General features: G+C 48.3%; 1 protein-coding gene across 1 annotated transcript; it reads right to left on the reverse strand.

The window, feature by feature from the left end:
* Nucleotides 1-2,112: 2,112 nt before the first annotated feature.
* SPNS3 (SPNS lysolipid transporter 3, sphingosine-1-phosphate (putative)) lies at nucleotides 2,113-21,691 on the reverse strand. Its single transcript, XM_066635014.1, has 12 exons — nucleotides 21,501-21,691; nucleotides 18,977-19,042; nucleotides 17,029-17,165; nucleotides 16,552-16,703; nucleotides 15,931-15,997; nucleotides 15,577-15,734; nucleotides 11,859-12,011; nucleotides 8,233-8,422; nucleotides 5,355-5,420; nucleotides 3,838-3,936; nucleotides 3,009-3,183; nucleotides 2,113-2,317 (listed from the first exon to the last, which is right to left on the reverse strand). The coding sequence occupies exons 1-12, from the start codon at nucleotides 21,688-21,690 to the stop codon at nucleotides 2,226-2,228; spliced, it is 1,545 nt and encodes a 514-aa protein (XP_066491111.1). The 5' UTR covers nucleotide 21,691; the 3' UTR covers nucleotides 2,113-2,225.
* Nucleotides 21,692-22,880: the final 1,189 nt, after the last annotated feature.

The raw sequence follows: 22,880 nt of genomic DNA on the forward strand, positions 1-22,880 counted from the left end.
GCCTCCATTTTGCTCCCACGTCTGGAATGGCTCTAAGGGGAAGGGGAGGGGCCGCTTCCACGGCGCATTCAGGTACCTGCAAAACTTAGTGCTTTGCATCTCCTCTCGCTACACCACTGGACTCACTAACCAGGAAAAATCTATAAAGGCTTCCAAGTCAAGCTAGAACTTTGTCTAGGTTGCAGCAATCCTCACTAACCCCTGACTTGTGGCTCCTGGTTGGCAGAGTTTCACAAGAGAGTTTGCAGAGGCCACGGAAAATGGCCTCTCTCCTTTTTTAAAAAACAATTATTCATAATCGGTAATCAGTAAAAACATGGCGTGCCTCTTGGCAGTTTTGATTTTGACTTCCATACAACCAGAATGGGTCTACTGGAGCAGTTGGAGCAATGCAGTAGCGGAGCTAGAGGGGGTGCAAAGCACTAAGTTTTGTGGGCACCTGAATGTGCTGTGCAATGGTGATGAGAGTGAAACGGAGGTGAACAGGTGAATAAAAAATTAGGTGTAGATACACGTTTACTTCCAGACAGCTGACATCTGCTTTGCTGACATGATTGCAAAGGAAGGGATGGATGGTGGTTGTGGGGGGGACGGGACGACAGGGGAAGGCTGTCAACCAGTCCTTTGCTGGTGTCCATCTCACTAAATGCCTGCCTGCCCATCCTTTGGCCTCCCAGCTTCAGGGAAACCCATGCCAGTCAGTGGATTTTCTTTCGACTGACTGATCCCCTGTCAGCCTTCCAGCCAGCAGATTCCATTTCACCTGCGCAGAATGTATCAGTCAAGGTCAGCCCAGGTCAGAGGCAGCAGACAGACACCGCCAAGCCAGAAGATTAGGGAGGGGGAACGGGATCAGTCAGTCACATTTTGTTCCACTAAAGAGATTTCTCAGAAAAAGGTGCTATAGAGAAAGGAGCTGGGACAGCAGCTAAAGGGGTTGCAAAGCACTAAGCCTTTCTTTATTTTATTTATTTTTCACATTTTTATACCGCCCTTCCTCCAAAGAGCTCAGGGCGGTTTACACAGCTGCTCCTCCCCTCTTTCTTGTCATCACAACAACCCTGTGAGGTAGGTGAGGCTGAGAGAAAGTGACTGGCCCAAGGTCACCCAGGAAGCTTTGTGGCTGAGGGGGGATTTGAACCTGGATCATCCAGGTCTAAGTCCACCTCCCAAACCACTACACCACCCTGCAGCATGCAAGGGTCTCCTTCCCCTCCCCTTTGGAACCGGACCTATGCTTCTGTTTTGATCCTACTGCCTGGAAAAGGGTTGCTTGCACGCTGAGATGAGGTTCCTTGCAAGACCCAAGGAACTAATCAACTAGGCCCAAATCCTAATCAACTTTCCCGCTCTGACATTGCTGTACCAATGGGGTACGTGCTGCATCCTGCAATTGGGTGTCACTCACGGAGGCCTCCTCAAGGTAAGGGAATGTTTGCCCCCTTACCTCAGAGTTGCATTGCCCTTACCTCGGTGCTGGAAAGTTGGTTAGGATTGCGCCCTGAGTGTTTTGCACCCCCTCTAGCTATGCCACTGAGTTGAGAGCATGGCTATTGCAAGGGTGGGGCTTGTGGGTATATATATTTTCTTAACATCACTTAGCAAAGAAGTCTTTTCAGTGTTAGCCCCTTGGGAACTGTTGGCAGAGAAGCAACTTTCTGAGGGCTGGAAGAACTTGCAAGTGAACAGCTCAGTACGTACTGACGGCAAGCAAGTCTTCTGGGTCTTTGAAAGGGGTCTTTGCTCACCTTTTATGCGAGATTATGGGTATTCATACCAAGAAATTCATGAGCTCTAGGAAAATGATGGCCCCTTCACATGTAGCTGCCATATATCAAGTTGGACCAGGACTTTCCATTTTCCAAAGGTCATGTGCAGACATACTACCCACCTATTAAAATGCCAGGGATTCAACGCATGCGCACTATGTACTGAACCACTGGCCTGCAGCCCCTTCAGAGTGAGGTACCTTGGACTGAGGTTCAGCGGACATGGGAGCATACGACATCCATTGCATTGTACCCTTTATCCATAGAAATGTCTTTGCTTTGACAACAGCTCTGTGTTCTTGGCTCCTGTAGCCACCAGATTCCTTGGCAAAGTCAAGTAGGCCAGTTCTAGAGGCATGGACGGAGGGTGGCCATGTGATCTGGGGCACGCATGGGATGCCACATAGAGAAGTCAGTCACAGAGCCTTGCTTTTCCCTCTCAGGGTGTGGCGGCAGTCAGGCCTTCTGTGCCTCTGTTGCAAAGGGGGACACCGGAAGTTCTCCTTGACGCTGCTCTTCATCACAGACGTAGCTCTTGTTCTCAATGCCTGAGGAGAGAGACCCCAAGTTAAAACTCAAAAGAGAGATGGCAGAGAATGTAGGCCATTGGGTGGGGCAGAGGTGGCCTTGAACAAGCTCTTCCTGCAGTCAGTCTCTGGCACCGCACATGGTAGGCCACCCACACCCTCCTCTTGAATACACGTCATTCTGTAGCAAGGAAGAAGGATGTCTGCTAGGGTCAGGGCTGGGCTCTATGCAGTTAAACCAGGTGACTCAGCCTGGATATGGTCAGCTGACCCCCCCCCATCCCCCAGACTTATAAAATCCTTCCCCCAAAGCCAGGCTGTTTATCTGAGCAATATTTTAGACACACTACCTACCCGGGGCCTGGATCCCAAATCCACCTTTGCTTCAGACCCTCAGCTCTCTGAGTTAGCAATTTTCAGCCAGTGTGCCACGGCACATTGGTGTGCCATGAAAGGTCTGCAGGTGTGCCGTGACAGTTTGGAGAACGGCGGTTGGAAATTGCTAAAAAAAACTCTCTGGGTTGTGCAGCTCTGTTTCTAGGGCGACTGTCAGTAGTAACAAATTGTCTGCGGGTGGAGGAAGCGGGGCAAATGATTCGTTACTACAGAGAGGTGCCCTAGAAAAAGAGCTGCAGACCCTGGAAGAGTCTCCTGGAAGCTGGAAGTGACACTGCAAGAGGAGAAGACCACAGAGGTCAGGCATCAGATTGACCTTGGGCGGGTGGTGGCGCTGCTTCCTTCCCATCTTCCTCAATGTAAAAGGCTGTGATGAGGAAACAGCCTCCCCCAAGGATGGTGACGACAACACACACAACAAAGCTGTACTGCAGGCTCCGGAAGGACCAGAAATGGGACGATGTCTTGTGGCTCTTGATCGTATCTGAGATCTGGAAGTAGAAATAGTCCAGGTTTTGTCAGTGCCGTCGGTGTGGGTAGGCCAAGCTGTCCGTCTTAGATGCCAGATACCTCCAGGGGCTAAGGGAGCTCATTGAGGTGGCTGGACATTTGTATGACTCAGCAAGGCAGCTAAGGGTGTAAGAAAAGTGCAAAGGCCCACTTAGCCCACCACCATCTACTCCACAGGAACCAATCAAAAGCCTCTGGGAAGCTGATGGACAAAAGCAAGGTCCATCCTTCACCATATTCCTGACCTAGCTCAATACTCTGGACATGGACTGGCAGCAGCTCTTGAGGGTCTTTCCCAGGTCTTCCTGGATGAGATGCCATGAACGGAACCTGGGATTTTCTACACGCAACACACAGGCTTTGCCACTGAGTTATGGATGCTTGTGGAGCTACCTTTGACCAAATCAGGCCATAGGTCTGTTGGGTTCAATCTGGCCTGCTCTAACTTGCAGCAGCTCTCTGGGTTCAGGAGAGGGGTCTTTCAAGCTCTACCTGGAGATGCTGCCGGGGATTGAAAAGAGACGCACTGAGCCACAACCCCTCCCTGAAGTGCTGGTTCCTATCCTCTGGTGATGAGATTGCGCTGCAATGTCTCCCTCTGGGAAAAGAGCCCCTCCAACCCTCACAGAACTCACGATTCCAATGAGGAACGGGCTTCCGGCATCGCCCAGCAAATGCGCACCAAAGAGTTGCAGGGACACTGCTGTTGACTGCCTTTGGGGTTTGACCACATGCTGGAAAGTCAAGAGAGAAAAAGAATGGACGGGGAAGTATATGTGTGCTTTGAACCCAGGACTCTCAGTGACCAGGCCCTGGGGGTCATCCCTCCTACCTCATGCACTCTGCATGCACCACAAGCCTGGTGGACTGAGTGCATCAAGAGCGCTTCTTTGTTGCAGGACTCTGGCTATGAAAGGGGGCACTTTGAACTAAGCTCAGGGGTGGATCCAGCACCAATGGCCCTTCTAGCACTAGCATGATGTGTCCTAACAACTGATCCTGGTTAGTAGTCTAGCAGCAGTATTTCAGACAACTTGCAGTTCCGGGCAGTCTTCAAAGACAGGCCCATGCGCAATGTATTGCAGTAGTCAGTCTTGGACTATTGAACTGAACTGCCTTTTTTTCCTCTAGAACCTCTATGAGATACGAAAAACAGGCAGTATTCTCATGAAGCTGCCTTATCCCCAGTCAGACACATGCAGCCCAATCTTACTGAGGGCTTAAAGTGGTGGATCTTGTGATCTGCTGTGTAAGCCCTCTTATAGCATTGTAAAAGACACACCACTGTTGTGAGCCATGGAGCCCCTGGCAGAAAGGGTCAGGGGCCCCTTTTGCACTCCGGCATCAGGTAAGATGGTGGAGGGGGCAGGTAAGATTTGTGACTGGGAGGATCGGGGCAGACCAGAGGGGGGTGCAGGATGGGAAGGGGTGGATCTAGTGCATGTCAGATCCCATCCCTATTTTCTCAGCCCAACAAACCCCCTGCATCTCCCTGGACCAACACCAGCAAAATAGCTGGCGTAGGTTCGGGGAGACCTATTGATGGCCAGGAGGTCTACAGAGTTATAAGTAAAATATATTTTTACTTATCTGTCCTGGGCCGTCTAGTTGCTCCCCTCTCCATAGCAAGCAGTGTGCACTCCAGAAGCATGGCTGCATTGTGTATGATGTGGGGGACAGGATTTAAGCATTTGTCCATTGATCACAGAATTGTCCACTCTGAGTAGTGCCCCAGGGATTTAGACAAGAGTCCTTCCCAGCCCTCCCTGGAGATGCTGCCAGGATTGAACCCAGGACCTTCTGCATGCAAAGTGACGGTGACTCGATTATGTAGTCACCTTCTTCCAGCTTCTTCTATTCTGACCACAAATGCAAAGTTCTCTGGTGATCCACAAGTCTTTGCCTCCTTGGTACTTCTGATTTAATCTTTAAAATTATTTCATGGAATTGAAACAAACTCCTGAAACTTAGGGTTTTGCTGTGTCATGCCCATGTTGTGGTGCCCCTCCTCCCAGCACAACCTTGCCCTCTCTCTCCCGCCACAAAGTTTCTGGCTAGAAGCTGGATGGGATGAGAGAACCCAGGAGCCGTGGAACTCTAAGAATAGAGGCATCTGCAGAATCGATACCACAATAAAGGCAACTGAACTTACCAAGAGTATGTCAGTCACGATAGCCCAGTTCAAAGATAAAAGAAACTCTCCAAAGGCAATCAAAATCTGAAATATACACACACACATATATATAAGAGGAGGTGAGAATGTCATTGTGGCATCATGAGTTGACTGGGCAATACCCCTGGAGAGAAATATACAGGGATCTTCTTAGGTTCTTAGATTCACTGCGTTTATGGCAAAGGCAACATCTGAAGTGGTGTTGATGTGGGGCTGCTAGCTTTGTGGCAGTAGCGTAGCTAGAGGGGGTGCAAAGCGCTAAGTTTTGCAGGCACCTCACCATGCCATGCAAGCAGCCCGCCCCCCTCCCCTCCCTTCCCGTTCCCTCCCCTCCTGAAGGGGAGGAAGAGGGGCCACTTGCATGGCGTGGTGAGGCACCTGCATGGCATGGTGAGGCACTATATCCCCTTTAACTACGCCACTGCTTTGTGGTGCAGTCTCTCAACCATCTGAAATACCCCCCCCCCATCACCATGTATTAAAAAGGAGAATGTTTCCTATGCCAACATGGTGTTGATCCAACACTCATCTTTTCTAGCTTAAATGTCACAAATATGCTGTTCTTAAATGTCCTGTTAGATAGACCTTTGGGTGTACGGATTACAGGCACGTGACACCACTGGATGGAGTGGTAATATTTGAGAAGTAGGAAAGAACACTGTAAATAATACTTTTCCCCTCCAGCTCCAGTAAGGGCAAGATATTTTTATTACTGCCACATTTTTAATGCATGCAGATGTCTATATCTGCAGCTGCACTGATATCAAACAACCGGCAAGACTGATGACCCCTGTGTGTGAGGCTTTGTGAGATTATTTTCACTGTGGGTCTTTATTTTTCCTGAAGTGGCTATAGAAGCCTCTGGGTTTTTGACAAGTTCTTTTAAAATGTTCCCACTGCTTGGCCTCTACAATGTCATTTACTGTGCTGACCACTGGGTAGTCCACAGGGGGAGACGGGGACAACTACAGTAGCTCTCCATACCCTGCACTGAGCACCAGGAAGCTATTGGCAGGCAGAGCACCAGGAAGCTATCGGCAAAGCAAAAAATGATAGCTGAAGATGTTGCAACTTCACAGGGGCTCAGGGGTCAGAGAAGGAAGAGGCGAAGCTGTCTTGGCTCATTGGCTAGACTACTACAGTGTTCTCAGTTTGGGGAGGCCCTTGAAGACGGTCCAGAAACTCTGATTCATTATAAATGCTGCACAGACACAACATGACACTCCAGAAAGGAACATATGAAGCTGTCTTCTGTTGAGTCAGATCGCTGGTCCATCTCGTTCAGTTGTCAACACTGGCTGGCAGCAACTCTCCAGGGTATCGAACATGGATCTTTCCCAGCCCTGCTTGGAGATGCTGCCAGGAATTGAAGCTGGGACTTCTGGTTTACCCCTGAGTCACAGCCCCATCCATCTCTTCTTCAAGGCAATAGTGGCCACTATGTGTTTCTGGGTTCAATTCAAGATTAGATTTTTGGCCTACAAAACTCTAAACTGCCTGGGTCACGTCAGTATCAGGAAGTAGCTTTTCCCATACAGTTTCCCCTAGAGCAGGGATGCCCAAACCCCGGCCCTGGGGCCAGTTGTGGCCCTCAAGGCCTCTCAATGCGGCCCTCAGGGAGCCCCCAGTCTCCAATGAGCCTCTGGCCCTCCGGAGATTTGTTGGAGCCCACTCTGGCCCGACGCAACTGCTCTCAGCATGAGGGCAACTGTTTGACTTCTCATGTGAGCTGTGGGATGAGGGCTACCTCCATTGCTTGTTGTTTCATGTCTGTGATGCAGCAGCGGCAGCAAAGGAAAGGCCAGCCTTGCTTTGTGCAAGGCCTTTTATAGGCCTTGAGCTATCACAAGACCTTCATCCATTCATATAAGTTCATCTTTAATATATTCATTTATGTAAGCTTATGTAAATTTATTCAAATTTTAAATGTAAATTAATTCTTTTTTACCCCCGACACAGTGTCAGAGAGCTGATGTGGCCCTCCTGCCAAAAACTTTGGACACCCCTGCCCTAGAATTTCAAGATGTGCCACTGATGCAACCCACCCAAAGGTGTCAAGTCTTGTGGACGCAAGTTCAGCATCTACTGGGATGTACACTCCAACTGTCCTCCTTTTCTGGTCCTGGCCTCTGGGACATTGCTGTCTCTGTGTTTGTCTGACAGATGCCCAGTTGATATTCTGAACATGTGATTTGCTGGCACTGTCATTCTTCAGAGTCCAGCTGTCCCCCCCAGAGACTCTCTGACAGTTAAGGCTCAGAGAAGGGCATGGACACATGCTCCTGTATGTTGTCCAGTAAAGCTCTCACTCACTCACACCCAAAGAAGTGAAATTCAAATTCAAGAAGCATACATGCCCTGCAGACTGTTTTGGATTAGAGAGTGTAACTTGTCTGCTCCCAGAGGGTGTGGGTTCCCCAGAAAGTATGTATGAGAATTTTCAGGCAAAGTGGCTTGATGTTAAATTAGTACTAATATTAATTCTTGCTTACAGGTAATAATTTAGCATTAAGCACCCAGGACAAGAGGCAAAGCAAGCAAACATTTGACCCCAAATCAGAGGAGACTTGCTCAAGCCTACTGGAACCCATTTAATGACAAGTCTCTATCCATCTGAAATATAATCTTCTAAACACTTCGGCTGTTTTCTGCTAAGTGAAAGGTTAAACATGGAAGAACCCAGGATAGTAACCATTAGCTAGGCTGGGCCCGACCCTTTAAAATAACTGGATAGGCCGGGCCTATCCAAGCCCATCCAGAACTCCGCCATTGAACTAAGCCAAAATAGCACTGTCCCAGGAACATTCTGCGGCTCAGGGAATTGGGGAGCACATGATATTATTTTCATGTCACTTACATAGGCCGCCAGGATGCTGTCCTGCGCCAGCATGACAGCCAAGTACATACACGGAGCCGAGGTGAGCAAACCCACGGCACAGATCAGAGGGTCGGCCCGGGCGTTAATCTTCTTATATCTCCTGGCAGCTTCTGCTCCAAGGATGACCCCCAAGATGCCCGTTGCAATGGTCACTCCTCCGAATATACGACTAATTGCAGAGCAGGGGGAAAAAACAGATGCGCCAATGTTGATGTGAGCTCACAGCGTGCGATAGAACTTTCTAAAAATCAAAGCGTGGAGGGTGGGCGGGTGAATGGAACTGGCTGCCATTCTTCTTGACCAGGGGTGCCCAAACCCCGGCCCTGGGGCCACTTGCGGCCCTTGAAGCCTCTCAATGCGGCCCTCAGGGACACCCCAGTCTCCAATGAGCCTCTGGCCCTCCAGAAACTTGCTGGAGCCTGCACTGGCCAGACACAACTACTCTCAGCGTGAGGGCGACTGTTTGACCTCTTGCGTGAGCTGTGGGATGAGGGCTACCTCCACTGCTTGCTGTTTCACATCTGTGATGCAGTAGCGACAGAAAAGGAAAGGCCAGCCTTGCTTTGTGCAAGGCCTTTTATAGGCTATTGCAAGGCCTTCATTCATTCATATAAGTTCATCTTTAACATATTCATTTATGTAAACGTATGTAAATTTATTCAAATTTTAAATGTAAATTAATTTTTTTCCCCAGCCCCCGACACAGTGTCAGAGAGACGATGTGGCCCTCCTGTCAAAAACTTTGGACACCCCTGTTCTTGACAAACGCCCTGTGTCTTCACCAACATTGTGGCAGGCAGAAATTCTACTGGTGTACTTTCCTGCAATGCCAGAAACAAATGGCTGCTGTTTGGCTCTCCCAGCACACACATACACACACTTGCAGAGTTCCTCCCAATTGGGTAGAAATCTTGTAAGGTATTGGGGTTAAACATAGAATCAGGCGTGTATACATTCAAGGCATGGTAGCCAATGAGAGCAAGTGAACATTAATTCAGGGGCTAGCAGATCTCATTAATCTAGCCCCTGAATAAATGGGTTAGTGTGATTAAGGCTTGTGTGATGAAGAGCCCAATCCTGAATTTGTCAGTGCCAGCGGTACGAGTGCACCACCGGTGCTGGGTGTTGCAAACATGCCCAAATTAGGGTCCAATCCTATCCAACCTTCCAGTGCTGGTGCAGCTTCAATGCAGCCATAAGGGAACAGACATTCCCCTATCTTGAGGAGGCCTCCATTGACTGCCCCTCCCCACTGCACGATGCAGCCCACATCATAAGAACATAAGAACATAAGAAAAGCACCACTGGATCAGGCCATAGGCCCATCTAGTCCAGCTTCCTGTATCTCACTGCGGCCCACCAAATGCCCCAGGGAGCACACCAGATAACAAGAGACCTGCATCCTGGTGCCCTCCCTTGCATCTGGCATTCTGACATAGCCCATTTCTAAAACCAGGAGGTTGCACATACGCATCATAGCTTGTAACCCATAATGGATTTTCCTCCAGAAACTTGTCCAATCCCCTTTTAAATGCGCCCTATTGGCATGGCTGCATCGGCATTGGAAAATTGGATAGGATTGGATTGAATTAGTTTCTTAACAAGGATACTGAAGTCCATCACAAGATCCAGGCACTACTCTGGGAGTAGTCAGGTCCAAAATGCTGATACTGGAGACAGAATCAATTGCAGCCCATGAGCAATAAGCCACAATAACCTCTGAGAGTTTGATATGGTGGTTCGTGTGTGACACTAGAATCTGGGAGACCTCCGGTCAGGACCTCAGGTCCCCACTGCAAATCATGACATTCACCTGGTGATGCTGGTCCTGTCATTCTTAGTCTAGCGGCCTGTCTTTAGAATTGTTGTAAGGATAATGGACACACACACACACACACACACACAACAACAACAACAACAACAACAACAACAACAACAACAACAGTTCTTGCGCACTGCTCTAAAATCCCTGGAGGACAATTGGGATAAATCACTAATAATGAATAGACCAATGTTGTTCTTCTGTCTTAACTAATATCATGACATTCGGCTTTGAAAGGACTTGGTGTCAAGCTCTGTATGCAACCTGCTGCTTACATGTTTGCTGGCCTGGAAAACAATGGAAGCCTGGGCTAGTTTTGCTGAGGTCTGTTCCATTAAGGCACAAGAACTGGGCTGAGGTCCCTGGGATTTTGTGAACCCCTGTTTTGAGAAGGCAGAGTCTCTGGCTGTTTTCCAGAAGCAGACAGTCTCTGAGCCCCATGGCACAAAGATATAAGGATGCCTCTTTCCCTTGACCTTTGAAATATACCTTGCTCTGAGTTGCGTATCTTCCAACCCCAGAAAGGACCAGCTTCAAAAGCTGCCAACCGAAGCCTCATGGCAGGTGTACCCAGAGATAATTTTTTGAATTATCCCCAATATTCACTCAAGAGACTCAATTGGAAAAATAGTTGTTGATACAGCCAACAAAGAGCAGTTCAGACAAGGATCTAGTTCTCACTGTGGTGATAAACAGGCAGGAATATGGATGTCAAATGCAGACCAGGAAGGTACCAGGGGGTGACAGGACAATTGTCCCTGTAAAATGCATCCTGGTACTGAACTTTTGCGCTTGTTGTTGCATCCTGAATATTTGCGTCCCAATAAACGTATATTGGATGTACTTTTAAATTTTTAAAACACAAAGGTACAGTTAGGATAAGAGGCTTAGGATATAAAACATGGGGTTTGTTGCCCAGTTATAGTTGGCTTGTTGCTCAGTTATACTGGGATGCAAATGACTGGAATGCCAAAAAATCAAAATAAAAAATGTCCAGGGACAGCAATGACTGGGACACATGTGACCAGGATGTAATCAACCAGGACACAAATATTCCAGTTTCAGTTCCAGGGGTCTTGATGCACAGATGCTGGTAGCAGAGTCAAGGATCCAGGGAGAGGGAACTGTAAGCCTGACCTTTGCTGCCCCACCCAGCTAATGGCAAGAGATGGGACTGCAGATCTTCAGCAAAAGTGACCTGTGGAGCCAACAAGGGCCTGGCTGCCTCTGAACAACTTATTACTTGAGTAGCCCTGCCGACTACCTTCTGAGCCCATCCACCAGTCCCACTCAGATCACATCATCAAGAATACAACCACTGCCCTGCCTTGGACCTCGTCCTTTTCTCTGAGCCCAAACACTTGAGTGACAAAACCAGCTTCCCTTTGCTTTGCACTTCAAATTGACACACATATGGGCCATGCAACAAATGCTGGCTTTCCCTCATCGGTTTGGACCTGCCATAGTGTCTGAGGTGGTCTTTTTTAAAAAAATCATTCTCAATTGTTGTTTTTAAGATGAAAAATTGTGGTGGGGAGGGGAGGTGGTTTGTGACATCACGGTGCCCAGCCAATCAGTGCTATGCACGACCTCTTCTGCTCCAAACCGGCAGAGCTTGTTTCCTCCTGAACTCAGTCTCTTCAAGAGAAAATGGTACGTGCAACTGCAATGTGTGGAGTGTGTACAGAGGGAAGTGGCTTTTGTTTTTGATGTGCATCTACAATCTCCCACAATGCATTCTCCACATCCTCCCTTGGCTTCCCAAGAACAAAAATTGTCTCACCTGTTGAGAGTGTTACACTGGTCCTTCTGACATGGAGGTACACGGCCAAGGATGACCTCAGCTCTGTCGAGGAACAGAGGCATCCAGAAGCCCAAAGCTCCCGTGACGAAGGTCATGGCTGTCACACCCAGAGAGGACCATATAAAACTCCGGCTGCCAACAAGACAAAGACATTTTTAAACTACAAAATTCCCTTTTGTCAGTTGTAGAAAAGTATGGAAAGAGATTGGTGTAATGTTTATTTGTATGGTCTGTTTGCATTTTAACCTTAAAATCTGTGTGACCTTTATTTTATTTTTACTTTATTTTTAATTCTTTATTTCTTTTTTATTTTAATAACAGGTAATAACAATAATAACAGGTATTTATATACCGCCTTTCTTAGTCTTTATTCAAGACTTTATTCAAGGCGGTTTACATAGGCAGGCTTTTACTGCCTTACTTATTAAATAGGGATTTTTACAATTTCAAAGAAGGTTCTTTCTTTCAAGAACGACTACATTCAAGGTTTTTCATTCCGATCTGGCTTTACATTCTGGCCTCCATCCTCCCACGCTCAGAGCAAATGGAATTGCTCGGTTTCAGCTTGTCAGCTGCTCCAAGGTCGCACGGTGCCGGTGGCCTCGAACTGGCAACCTTGTGGATGTTATCTTCAGGCAGACAGAGGCTCTACCCTCTAGACCAGACCTCCTGCCCTATTTTACATCTTGTTTTCCTTGATGACTGGTTTGTTGGAACATGAATTAATGCCAATAAAGGTCTCTAAATCTAACTAAAAAATTGTATGTTCCTAGTGGCAGCTGTCCAGTTTTAGCATATATTACACCTCAAAGTATCATGTACCCTGACAGTATACAAGTTGTTATTATTAAGGAGGAGAAATGCACTGTCAGTGGCATAGCTAGAAGGGGTGCAAAGCACTAAGTTTTGCAGGAAGCTTCACCGCCGCATGCAAGTGGGCCCTCCCCCTCCCCTACAGAGCCATTCCAGGCAAGGGGAGCAAAACAGAGGCGTAGGCCTGGCTCTGAAGGGGAGGGGGAAGGGTCCCTTGCATGCTGCGGTGAAGCTCCCTGCAAAACTTAGTGCTTTGCACCCCCTCTAGCTATGCCACTGGGCGTTGCTGACACAAGATTGTGTGTTTGGCTGCTTTGGACGCTGGAGAATTCTGGGTAATCAAGTTATAACAGATAGGCCCAAGTCCACCACAAGTTCAAGATTTCTGCACCTCATTTCAAAATGCTCAACAGTGGCCCAACAGTGCCCTCAACAGCCTTCGTTGTACACAGAATGGACTGTCACATTCTTGGGTGGCTGTGATGAGAAATACAATTTTAAGAGCGATTTCTACAAATCAGCAGTGCCCTCTAGCGGATAGAGAAGTCCAATTTGTGGTGTTTACACCACTGCAGCCAAGGTGGGACTCCCATAGCACAGAGTTTCATCTGCCAGGCTTGTGCTGAAACAGAGCACTGGGGCAGAGGAGCTGAAGTTCTGCTGCTACTACAGGTCCAACGCAGACACACATTTGGTGCCTCAGAGGTGGCAATGCCTGCTAAAATTTCACAAACTGTAAGGTGGGCTGAAAAAATGCTCGGTCCTCAAGGCAGTTTGAGGAAGTGGATTGGGTCATCCCTTGTGCTTGCAGTATTTGGAAAGGATCTGAAAAGGAAGAGGATGTGTGGTGGAAAGAGAATGGGGCCCTAGGTCTGCAATCCTATGCACACTTTCCTGAACACAATGGGGCTAACTTCTCAGTAGACGTGTATAAGTTTGAGCTGCAAAGGAGCAGATCCCCAGAGACACTCTAGTCTGCTGCTGTCCTCCTTCAGCCTCTTCCTCCTTTGCAAACACAAAGGAGAAAAAGCAGCCCTCCTTTGCTAGTGAGGGAGGAGGTCAATGGTGGCAGCAATAGGGGCAGCCTTTGGTGCCTTGTGCCAGGTGCCTGAAGGTCTCTGACTATTTCACATTGCTCTGCAAGGGTCAGGGAGTTTTGCTGCATCACCTGGAGCATCGCCCCCCCACGGACCTCCTCCCATGTAGTGGGTGGGGCAACACCCCAGGGGGTGGGCGCGGTGATGCACCATTGCTCCGCCCCACACCCAAATTGAGTGTTGGGAGAGTTAGAACAGACAAAAGAAAATATTTCTTTACTCAGCGTGTGGTTGGTCTGTGGAACTCCTTGCCACAGGATGTGATGACGGCATCTGGCCTGGACGCCTTTGAAAGGGGATTGGACAAGTTTCTGGAGGAAAAATCCATTACGGGTTACAAGCCATGAAGTGTGTGTACAACCTCCTGATTTTAGAAATGGGCTATGTCAGAATGCCAGATGCAAGGGAGGGCACCAGGATGAGGTCTCTTGTTATCTGGCGTGCTCCCCGGGGCATTTGGTGGGCCGCTGTGAGATACAGGAAGCTGGACTAGATGGGCCTATGGCCTGATCCAGTGGGGCTGTTCTTATGTTCTTAACTACAATTCCCAGGAAGCCTTGCAGGTCTCTTGTTATCTGGTGTGCTCCCTGGGGCATTTGGTGGGCCGCTGTGAGATACAGGAAGCTGGACTAGATGGGCCTTTGGCCTGATCCAGTAGGGCTGTTCTTATGTTCTTAAACTACAATTCCCAGGAGGCCTTGCAGGTCTCTTGTTATCTGGTGTGCTCCCTGGGACATTTGGTGGGCCGCTGTGAGATACAGGAAGCTGGACTAGATGGCCTATGGCCTGATCCAGTGGGGCTGTTCTTATGTTCTTATGGTTCCTTTGCTATAACTTTTGATAGAATAGAGATATTTCAGCGTGGTTTTTTCCATCACATTTGGCATGAAATTACACATCAAATGATATATAACAATGGTATTATTCAAAAGTACGAAGAATTTAAAAATTTTGGCCAGTAGTGGTGTCACACACACACACGCACGCACGCACCCGTGTATGTCACCTATTGTAGCCCACACCCCCCTAGTGGCTGGCAGGCAGAAAAGTTCTGCAGATCCATTAATAGCAACATCGGTTATGTAGAAAAAGAGACATTGTGCCCATTGGACATGATTTATGCAAGAGACAGGACTCAGCTCCCTTACTTTTTCAAAGCACTTCAGACCCACAGCCTCACCCAGACCCCTTTGCCCTGCTGGTTTAATGGATTATTTCTGCAGCTGTGGCCCACACATATTCAATCATCCCTCTGCACCCATAAGGGTTAGGAACTGTAAAGCACGGCGGGGGGTGGGTAGGCGTTTCCTAATGGGGACTTCAGCAACAAAGCTCAGATTTGGTGCCCCCCCTCCATAGGGACAAGAACTGAGCACCCACCTTGAGAATTGCAGGGAGGGGAATTGCAGCCTGCCTGCCCAGGAAGAATCACAGAACCTAAGGAACAAATAGGGTCCCTGCAGGCCCTATATAAGAATTCCTCTGGGCTTGGCACACCAGCCTGAGCTTCTCCTCTGTAGGGAAAGGTGCCAAGAAGTTTCTTACCCTGCTCAGGTCTGCTTCCCTTCCTTCTTTGCCTTCTCAGGAACCCATCACCAGCCCATCCTCGCCCTCATCAGATGTCCCAGGTTTTTGAATCCTGGTTTCCCCACTCCAGAGCTTTGTCACAAATCTGCCTTTTTAACCACAACTTCTGGATCCTTGTCTGCCCTACTGAAACATGACCTCTGGTCCGCTGGTCCACACTGTTTGGCGTAGACCCTAGCAAGCTGCCCGGAGCGTCTTACTTTCTGGCAAGAATTGAGATGTCTTGGATCCAGGTTGAGCTTGTGTCGCCCTCCTCAGCCTGGGTTTTTCCAGCATGCTTCTGGGCTGCATTGCGAGCTGATATGGGGACCAAGAAAATCAGTAAAACCAGACCTACCAAGCCCATACCGGGGGTCACCTGGAGCAAGAGAATGACAGTCACTTAGTAATAGACCACTATCGCCCCTGCCTCCAGTTGCTCATGGGGGGAAAAGCTTTGTTTAGAATCATTATGATCCTTAAGATCTCACCCTCTGTGTTCAGCTGAAGCCCCATGGAAAACAAGCAGGCTGGCAGAACCCCATGGTGAGAAAGAAGCAGAAGAGAAGACTCACCCTGAAACCAAAGCCCCAGTAGCCGGTCGCTTCTGCCATGCCAGCTGACAGGATGTAGCCAAGCCCACTGCAAGAGAGGAAAAGGCCAGCTTGTTTGTTCAGCTGCTGGAAAGAGCCAAGCTCTGAGTGCGAATCTGGAGAACCACCCTCCTCCTTTCACTTCTATTTATAATTTTAACTCATATGTTCTAAAAGGCACTTGTCTTGGGGAGGAAGTGTAACTCAGCCAGGGCCAGACCCTCCCTCCCTACTATGGCCACACCACTCTCTACTCAAATGATTTTCAACTGGTGTTCCATGGTGTGCCATGAAAGGTCTACAGGTGTGCCGCAAGAGTTTGGAGCACAGTGCTTGAAAACAACTGAAAAACTCTTCTGGGTTCTGCACCTCTGTTTCTTGAGCAACTGTCTGTAGTAATGAATCATCTGCCCCTCTTCAGAGAGGCAGATAATTTATTACTACAGACAGATGCCCTAGCAAGAGTGCCACAGGAAGTCTCCTGAAAGCCAGAAATGACATCACAAGAGGCAAAGACCATAGAGTAGACCATAGAGATGGTGTGCCATGAAAAAAAACGCTGAAAATTGGCTGCTCTACTCCGTTCTTAGTCGGTGGGTCTACCTTCCAACTGGGATGAAGATATAGAAGACGGAGAGCACCCAAGTCCGGCGGTCCTTCTGAAACAAGTCGGCAATGATTGTGGGCGTCACCGTGGAATAACTGGCAGTGCCGATACCCACCAGTCCACGTGAAATGAAGAATAACCAGGCCATCTAGAGGAGGAGAAGTTGCATGAGGCTCTGAGAGACACCAACAAGTAATGCCACACAGGATCTGAGAAAGTGTAGATGTACACATAAAGATGTACATCTTGGAATATAGATGTCTTTCTGCTTGAGGGAAGCTCAAACCAGATAAAAACCCCAAAAGCCTAAGACAGATATCCGGGTTCAGTGATTTTCAACTGGTGTGCCACATGGCCCATTGGAATGCCACGAAAGATCCATAGGTGTGCTATAGGGTTTTGGAGCAAAGGGGTTGAAAATCACTGAAAAACTCTTCTGGCACAAAACATGGAAAGGAGTCTGCCACCCTTACCGACTTGGGGATGTAGGAGCTTCCGAGGGTGACCCCTGACCAGAGGACCATCCCAGCGCTCAGGATGATTTTCCGATTGTACCGGTCACCGATATACCCAAAAACAGGAGCAGAGAGCAAGAAGCAGAGGATGAAGACTGCCAGGGGGAAAAGAGGAGAGCAAGGATGATGATAATTATTTGCATTTGGGTAACACTCTCCGAGTGCACAAAGCCCCCCCATGTGTATCATCTTGATGCTGACCTCACAACAGTCTTGTAATGTGACCAAATTTAATGGTCCCATATTACAGCTGGGAAGACTGAGGTTGACAGGATGTGGCTTGCCTGAGGCTACCCCTTGAGAGTTCATGGCACAATGAGACTTGGATCAGGGAAGTCTTGCATACACTTCAGCTTTTTTAGGCTGCAACCCTACACACACTTTCCTGGGAGTAAATCCCATTGAACATAATGGGGTTTACTTCTGAGTGGACATAACATAAGTTTCGGACTTCCAAGAGCTTAATGATGGCAAGTTCATTAAGAACCCAATCCTATGCAGATCTACTAAGAAGCAATTCCAGTTGTAGTCTACGGGGCTTACTCCCAGGTAAGTGTGGTACAGGATTGCAGCTTAAGTTACCTATTAGGGAAATTTATTTGTTTGTTTGTTTGTCTGTTTATAAAAATATTCCCAAGGCCCTCATGACTTCAAGTTCATTGAGTTATTTTTTAGGGATAAGAAGAGCAGGATAATAAATACAAATAAAATAATGATATCAATAAACAAACAAAATAAACAACTAAGGGCCCAATCCTATCCAATTTTCCAGTGCCGGTGCAGCTGTGCCAATGGGGCACGCACTGCATCTTGTGGTGGGGCAGCAGTCACAGAGGCCCCCTTAAGGTATGGGAACATTTGTTCCTTTACCTTGGGGCTGCATTGCAGCTGCACCGGTGCTGGAAAGTTGGATAGGATTGGGCCCTTAAGTTTAGTTGGAAATAAAATAAATGCTTCTTAAAAAAAATTCTCTGCTATGGCTTTGTATGAAGCAAGCACTTCTCTCTCAGCCTCAGTGTTCACCATCTGTATAATGGGGTTATATGTTGGTTGTTGTCGACCAGGTCTTTATGCAGCCCTACTGGAGAGTTTTAACTGTTGTTTTTTTCCCCCTGCTAAAATCCCTAATCTGTGATAACTCAGATATAGGATTGTACTTGTATATGCAGGATATTCCTGTGGCTTGTGGGATGCAGGAGGTAACTGGCTCCAGGGCTGACCCTAGTTTTCCTGATGCTTGAGGTGAAAGCAAATGCCACCCCCTCTTACCTGGTGATGTGTCAACCTCTGCACCCCCCCCTCCCACTCCCTAGACTGGAGAAGAGAGAGGGGAAGAGGACCGATGAGCAGAGGAGAGTGGGAGGTTCGAGTGTGGGAGATGCTCTGCCCCACCAGTCTCCCCTACACTTCATCTCCCATTCCATCCCCCTCTTCTTTTCCAATCCAGAGAGGAGGAGGAGGAGTAGACCCAAGTGGGTGCCAGAGGTGCCTTCCACCAAATTGCAGCTGCCTAAGGCACCAACCTCAGTTGGCTTCATGGATGAGCCAACCCTGACTGGCTATCAGGCAAAGCTTACTGGATGGCCTTGAAGAAGTTAGGGTCCAACTTTTCAGTGCCAATGCAGCCACAGAGTAGCCCCCAAAGCAAGGGAACAAACGTTCCCTTACCTTGAGGGGGCCCCCATGACTGTAGCCCCAATGCACGCCCCTTTGGAACATTGGAGTCCTTGGTTCCTAGTAGTGTTAGGCTTAAAAGGATGCCTTTCTATGGTGGGCTCCTTGAAGGAAGGATAGGATAGAGATGTGGGATGAAGGAGGACGCAAGATGTGCAACACAGAATGCACCAGATGAAGCTTGCTGGTTCAGACCAGAGGCAATAGTAAAGAATAGAGGGAGTCCTTTTACCGGTATGCAGCAGGCCTGCTGTCTTGTCTCCCAGCTGGAAGTATACCTGGATGTCCTGCAGCACTCCTATGACAAGGGAGAATTTGTCACTGTCACTGGGCAGAAGTGGGTTATCTCTTATGTCCTTATCCAGTTGTTAATAATACTTGTTACAATAATGCGTAGTACGTATAATACGTCTTGTACGCCCTTTCTGAATGTCCAAAGCATTTCAAATGTTTTGCTTGGATGTGGACTTTACAACCACCTTGTAAGGCAGCGGTCTCCAGACTGGAGACTGCTGCGTCCAGGGAAAACCCCTCCCCGTCCCAGCCAGCGCTTGCAGTTCCACACCTTATTGCCCTCCACTGCTATACAATGTACATTGCTGTACATTGTGTCTATTGCCCAGTGTCTCAGCAGGCTGTGCAGCAGGTAGATGCGACTGCCCAGAGTATCCCTGTACAGCAATGGAGGGCAATAAGACACGGCGCTGCAGCGGAACGGTAAGCACCGCTCTAGGGGGGAAGGATTAGGCAGGGCGGCGGATCCAGCCTTTGTGTCGGAGACTGGAGAGCCCTGTTGTAAGGGAAGTGGATGCTATGACCCCCCCCCCGAGGCTGAGAGGAGGCAGCTTGCCAAAGATCACAGAGGGCACAATCCTAACCCCTTACGTCAGTACTTTCCAGCACTGGCATAGCTGTGCCAATGGAACGTGTGCTACATCCTGCAGTTGGGTATCACTCATGGAGGCCTCCTCAAGGTAAGGGAATGTTTGTTCCTTCACCTCGGAGCTGCATTGCCCTTAAGCCAGTGCTGGAAAGCACTGACATAAGAGGTTAGGATTGCGCCCAGAATGAGTTTGTGGCAGAGATTCAAAGCAAGGCAGCACTGGCAGCTTGGCCACAATGCTGCCCCACCTGCAAGGAGCTCAGGAGGAGCACACATGGGGGGGGGGTCACTGTGGTCCACCCCAACATGTCTAAGTTAAACCAGTGGATACCGAGATCCCACTTCTATAAATATACATATATGGGGTTTAAGTCTAAGGCAGCATTCATAGGCTTGAGCTGTTAGAAAACTGCATTTATTTATTTATTTGGTTGGTTGGTTGGTTTCCACTTTTCTGTACCTCCAAGGAGCTCAAGGTGATGTAGATGGTTCCGCCCCTCCTTTTGTCCTTGCAACAACCCTATGAGGTAGGTAAGGCTGAGAGATAGTGACCGGCCCAAGGTCACACAGGAAGTTTCATGGCTGAGGGGGGATTTGAACCTGGATCTTCCAGGTCTAAGACCAGAACCACCAGAATCGCTACACCATTCTGGCTTGATCTGTTTAAACGTAAGTAAATGACACGATTTAAGAATTCATTTCACAGACTTTTCATATTTATGCAATTTGTATTTGACTTTTTTTTTTTGTTCTTTTTCATTTTGCTTGTTATAACAAATGTTAAGAAAATACATGGTGGGGGGGGAGGAAGGGAGGAATGCTGCCTTGTTTTCTGCCCTGAGCTTATTATAGGAATAAGAAAGAAACAGAAGAATAAACTAATACTTTTTGCTATTGTGATTTTCAAACACTGTTTTGTAAGCCAACTTGAGGTTAATGGATATTAAAAAAAATTGTAATCCATGGGGTCGGAGGGTCGTGAAACAGAAGAGGGGCAACCTGTGACCGTCTAGGCCAGGGGTGCCCAAACCCCGGCCCTGGGGCCACTTGCGGCCCTCGGGGCCTCTCAATGCAGCCCTCAGGGAGCCCCCAGTATCCAATGAGACTCTGGCCCTCTGGAGACTTCTTGGAGCCCACACTGGCCCGACGCAACTGCTCTCAGTGTGAGTGCGACTGTTTGACCTCTCACGTGCGCTGTGGGATGAGGGCTTGTTGCTTCACGTCTGTGATGCAGTAGCGGCAGCAAAGGAAAGGCCAGCCTTGCTTTGTGCAAGACCTTTTATAGGCCTTGAGCTATTGCAAGACCTTCATTCCTTCATATAAGTTCATCTTTAATATATTCATTTGTGTAAACTTATGTAAATTTATTCAAATTGTAAATATAAATTAATTCTTTTTTTCCCGGCCCCCGACACAGTGTCAGGGAGATGATGTGGCCCTCCTACCAAAAACTTTGGACACCCCTGGTCTAGGCAAAGCTCAGGCATACGGGAAGAGCACAGTGACCATTCCCAACAGAAGTATTTGGCACACACATGCCATCTTCCTAGTGTTATAGGCTAATTTAACAACTGCCCTAAGAGCAAGAAAACCCTTGTCTTGATTGAGTCCCACACTGGCAGAATCAAACTTGTTGAGAAATTCTGGTTCACAGTTTTTGTTTCCTTTCTGTATCCTGGCCAGCCGGCCAGCTGCTGACTGCAAATGACCCTTCACACATGTGACCAAGCAGGGTCTCTACCTCAAAAGCGGATGCCAACGTAAATCTGTGAGTCTTTCTGGTGCCCGCGTAAGGCTAGGCTTTGCATCTGTTGCATCAGATTACCAGACTCGGGCATCTGTCGCTATCCACTGCTGTAGGTTTGTCACTTACCTGCGACAGTGAACCAGTCCATGTAATTCACCAAGTTAATGTAGCACAGCACGGCAACTGCTCCGTAAGACCTCGCGGCTGAAATTTTCCCCGATCCCTGCTGGTCTTGGTCTGAGTCAACAGTTCCAAAAGTCTTCAGGGGTAAAGGAGATGGGGGCGGCAGGCCCGCTGATACCCGTGCCTCGCTCATGTCTCCGGCCAACCCAGGCAGCGCGTTGAAGCCACAGAAGGGTCCAGAGCGTGCCTCGTTGTGCTGAGCTACGCCGCAGTTCTGGTGGCCAACATTATGAGGAACTTTGCGCTGCTCAGTCATTTCCTGGCAAAGCCACCCTTCAACCCCCGGTCCTGAGCTTTCCAGCCTGAAGCTTCCCCTTCACCGAGGTTGCATGTCTGCAGAGGAAGGTAGGTCATTTCTGCAAAAGAGCTGCAAGGAAGAACCTGACCCTGTTGGCAAGGAAAGAGCGCACCAAGTTAATATCCCTTTATCGTCAGTGCTGTTAGTATTGCTGTGTGATGAATACACTGAATTTTATTTTGTGTTGTGCATTAACGAGCATTATTATTCTTTGTCAATTTCATTCCTATTTCATTTTTCTATAGACATTTAAGCCTGAAATTTCAGCAAAAAAAAAAAAAAAAATAAATCCATCAAAATTCTCCCAAACCTTAGCATTGTATGATTGCTTGAGATGAATATGGGATATTCAGTGTCATCACCACGTTGCTGGGGGTGGGGGGGTGGCCAGGGACAGAGAACTTGCCCCAAGTTCAGTTCCCACCCCTTCCTGAACTCCCTGGCAGGAGGGGCAACACCAAATTGCACCAAATTGCAATTGGTGTTGGATAGCAACACCAAATGATTTTCCTCCCACCATCTTCATTGGTGAATGGGGTGCTATGGAATCTTTGATGGTGGCACTTCCTCCTTCCCCACTGGGACGCATCCCCTAGAACAGTAATTTTCAACTGATGTGCACATTGGTGTGCCGTGAAAGGTTCGCAGGCGTGCCGCCAAAGTTCAGAGCACCTTGATTGAAAACAGCTGAAAAAACTCTTCCAGGTTCTGTGGCTCTGTTTCTAGGGCAACGGTCTATATAGTAATGAATTGTGGACAATTTGTTATTATAAACAGTTGCCCTAGAAACAGAGCCAGAGAACCTGGAAGTGACATCACAAGAGACAAAAACCGTGGAGAAGATCACAGTGGGCCTCACTGAAAAATCACTGCCCTGGAGGTCTTGCACAATGAGAAGGGATCTCTGGAGGGCACAAGTGCAACAGCATCACACTCCTCTCAGCAGATTTTCATCCCCACTGCAGTGAGAGGTTCAGGGATTGGTCCAGCCAGTTCGGTGGGCTCTCTGCACTGTGAATGAAACT

The sequence above is a fragment of the Tiliqua scincoides genome, chromosome 8 (genome assembly GCF_035046505.1).
Source record: "Tiliqua scincoides isolate rTilSci1 chromosome 8, rTilSci1.hap2, whole genome shotgun sequence".
NCBI lineage: Eukaryota > Metazoa > Chordata > Lepidosauria > Squamata > Scincidae > Tiliqua > Tiliqua scincoides.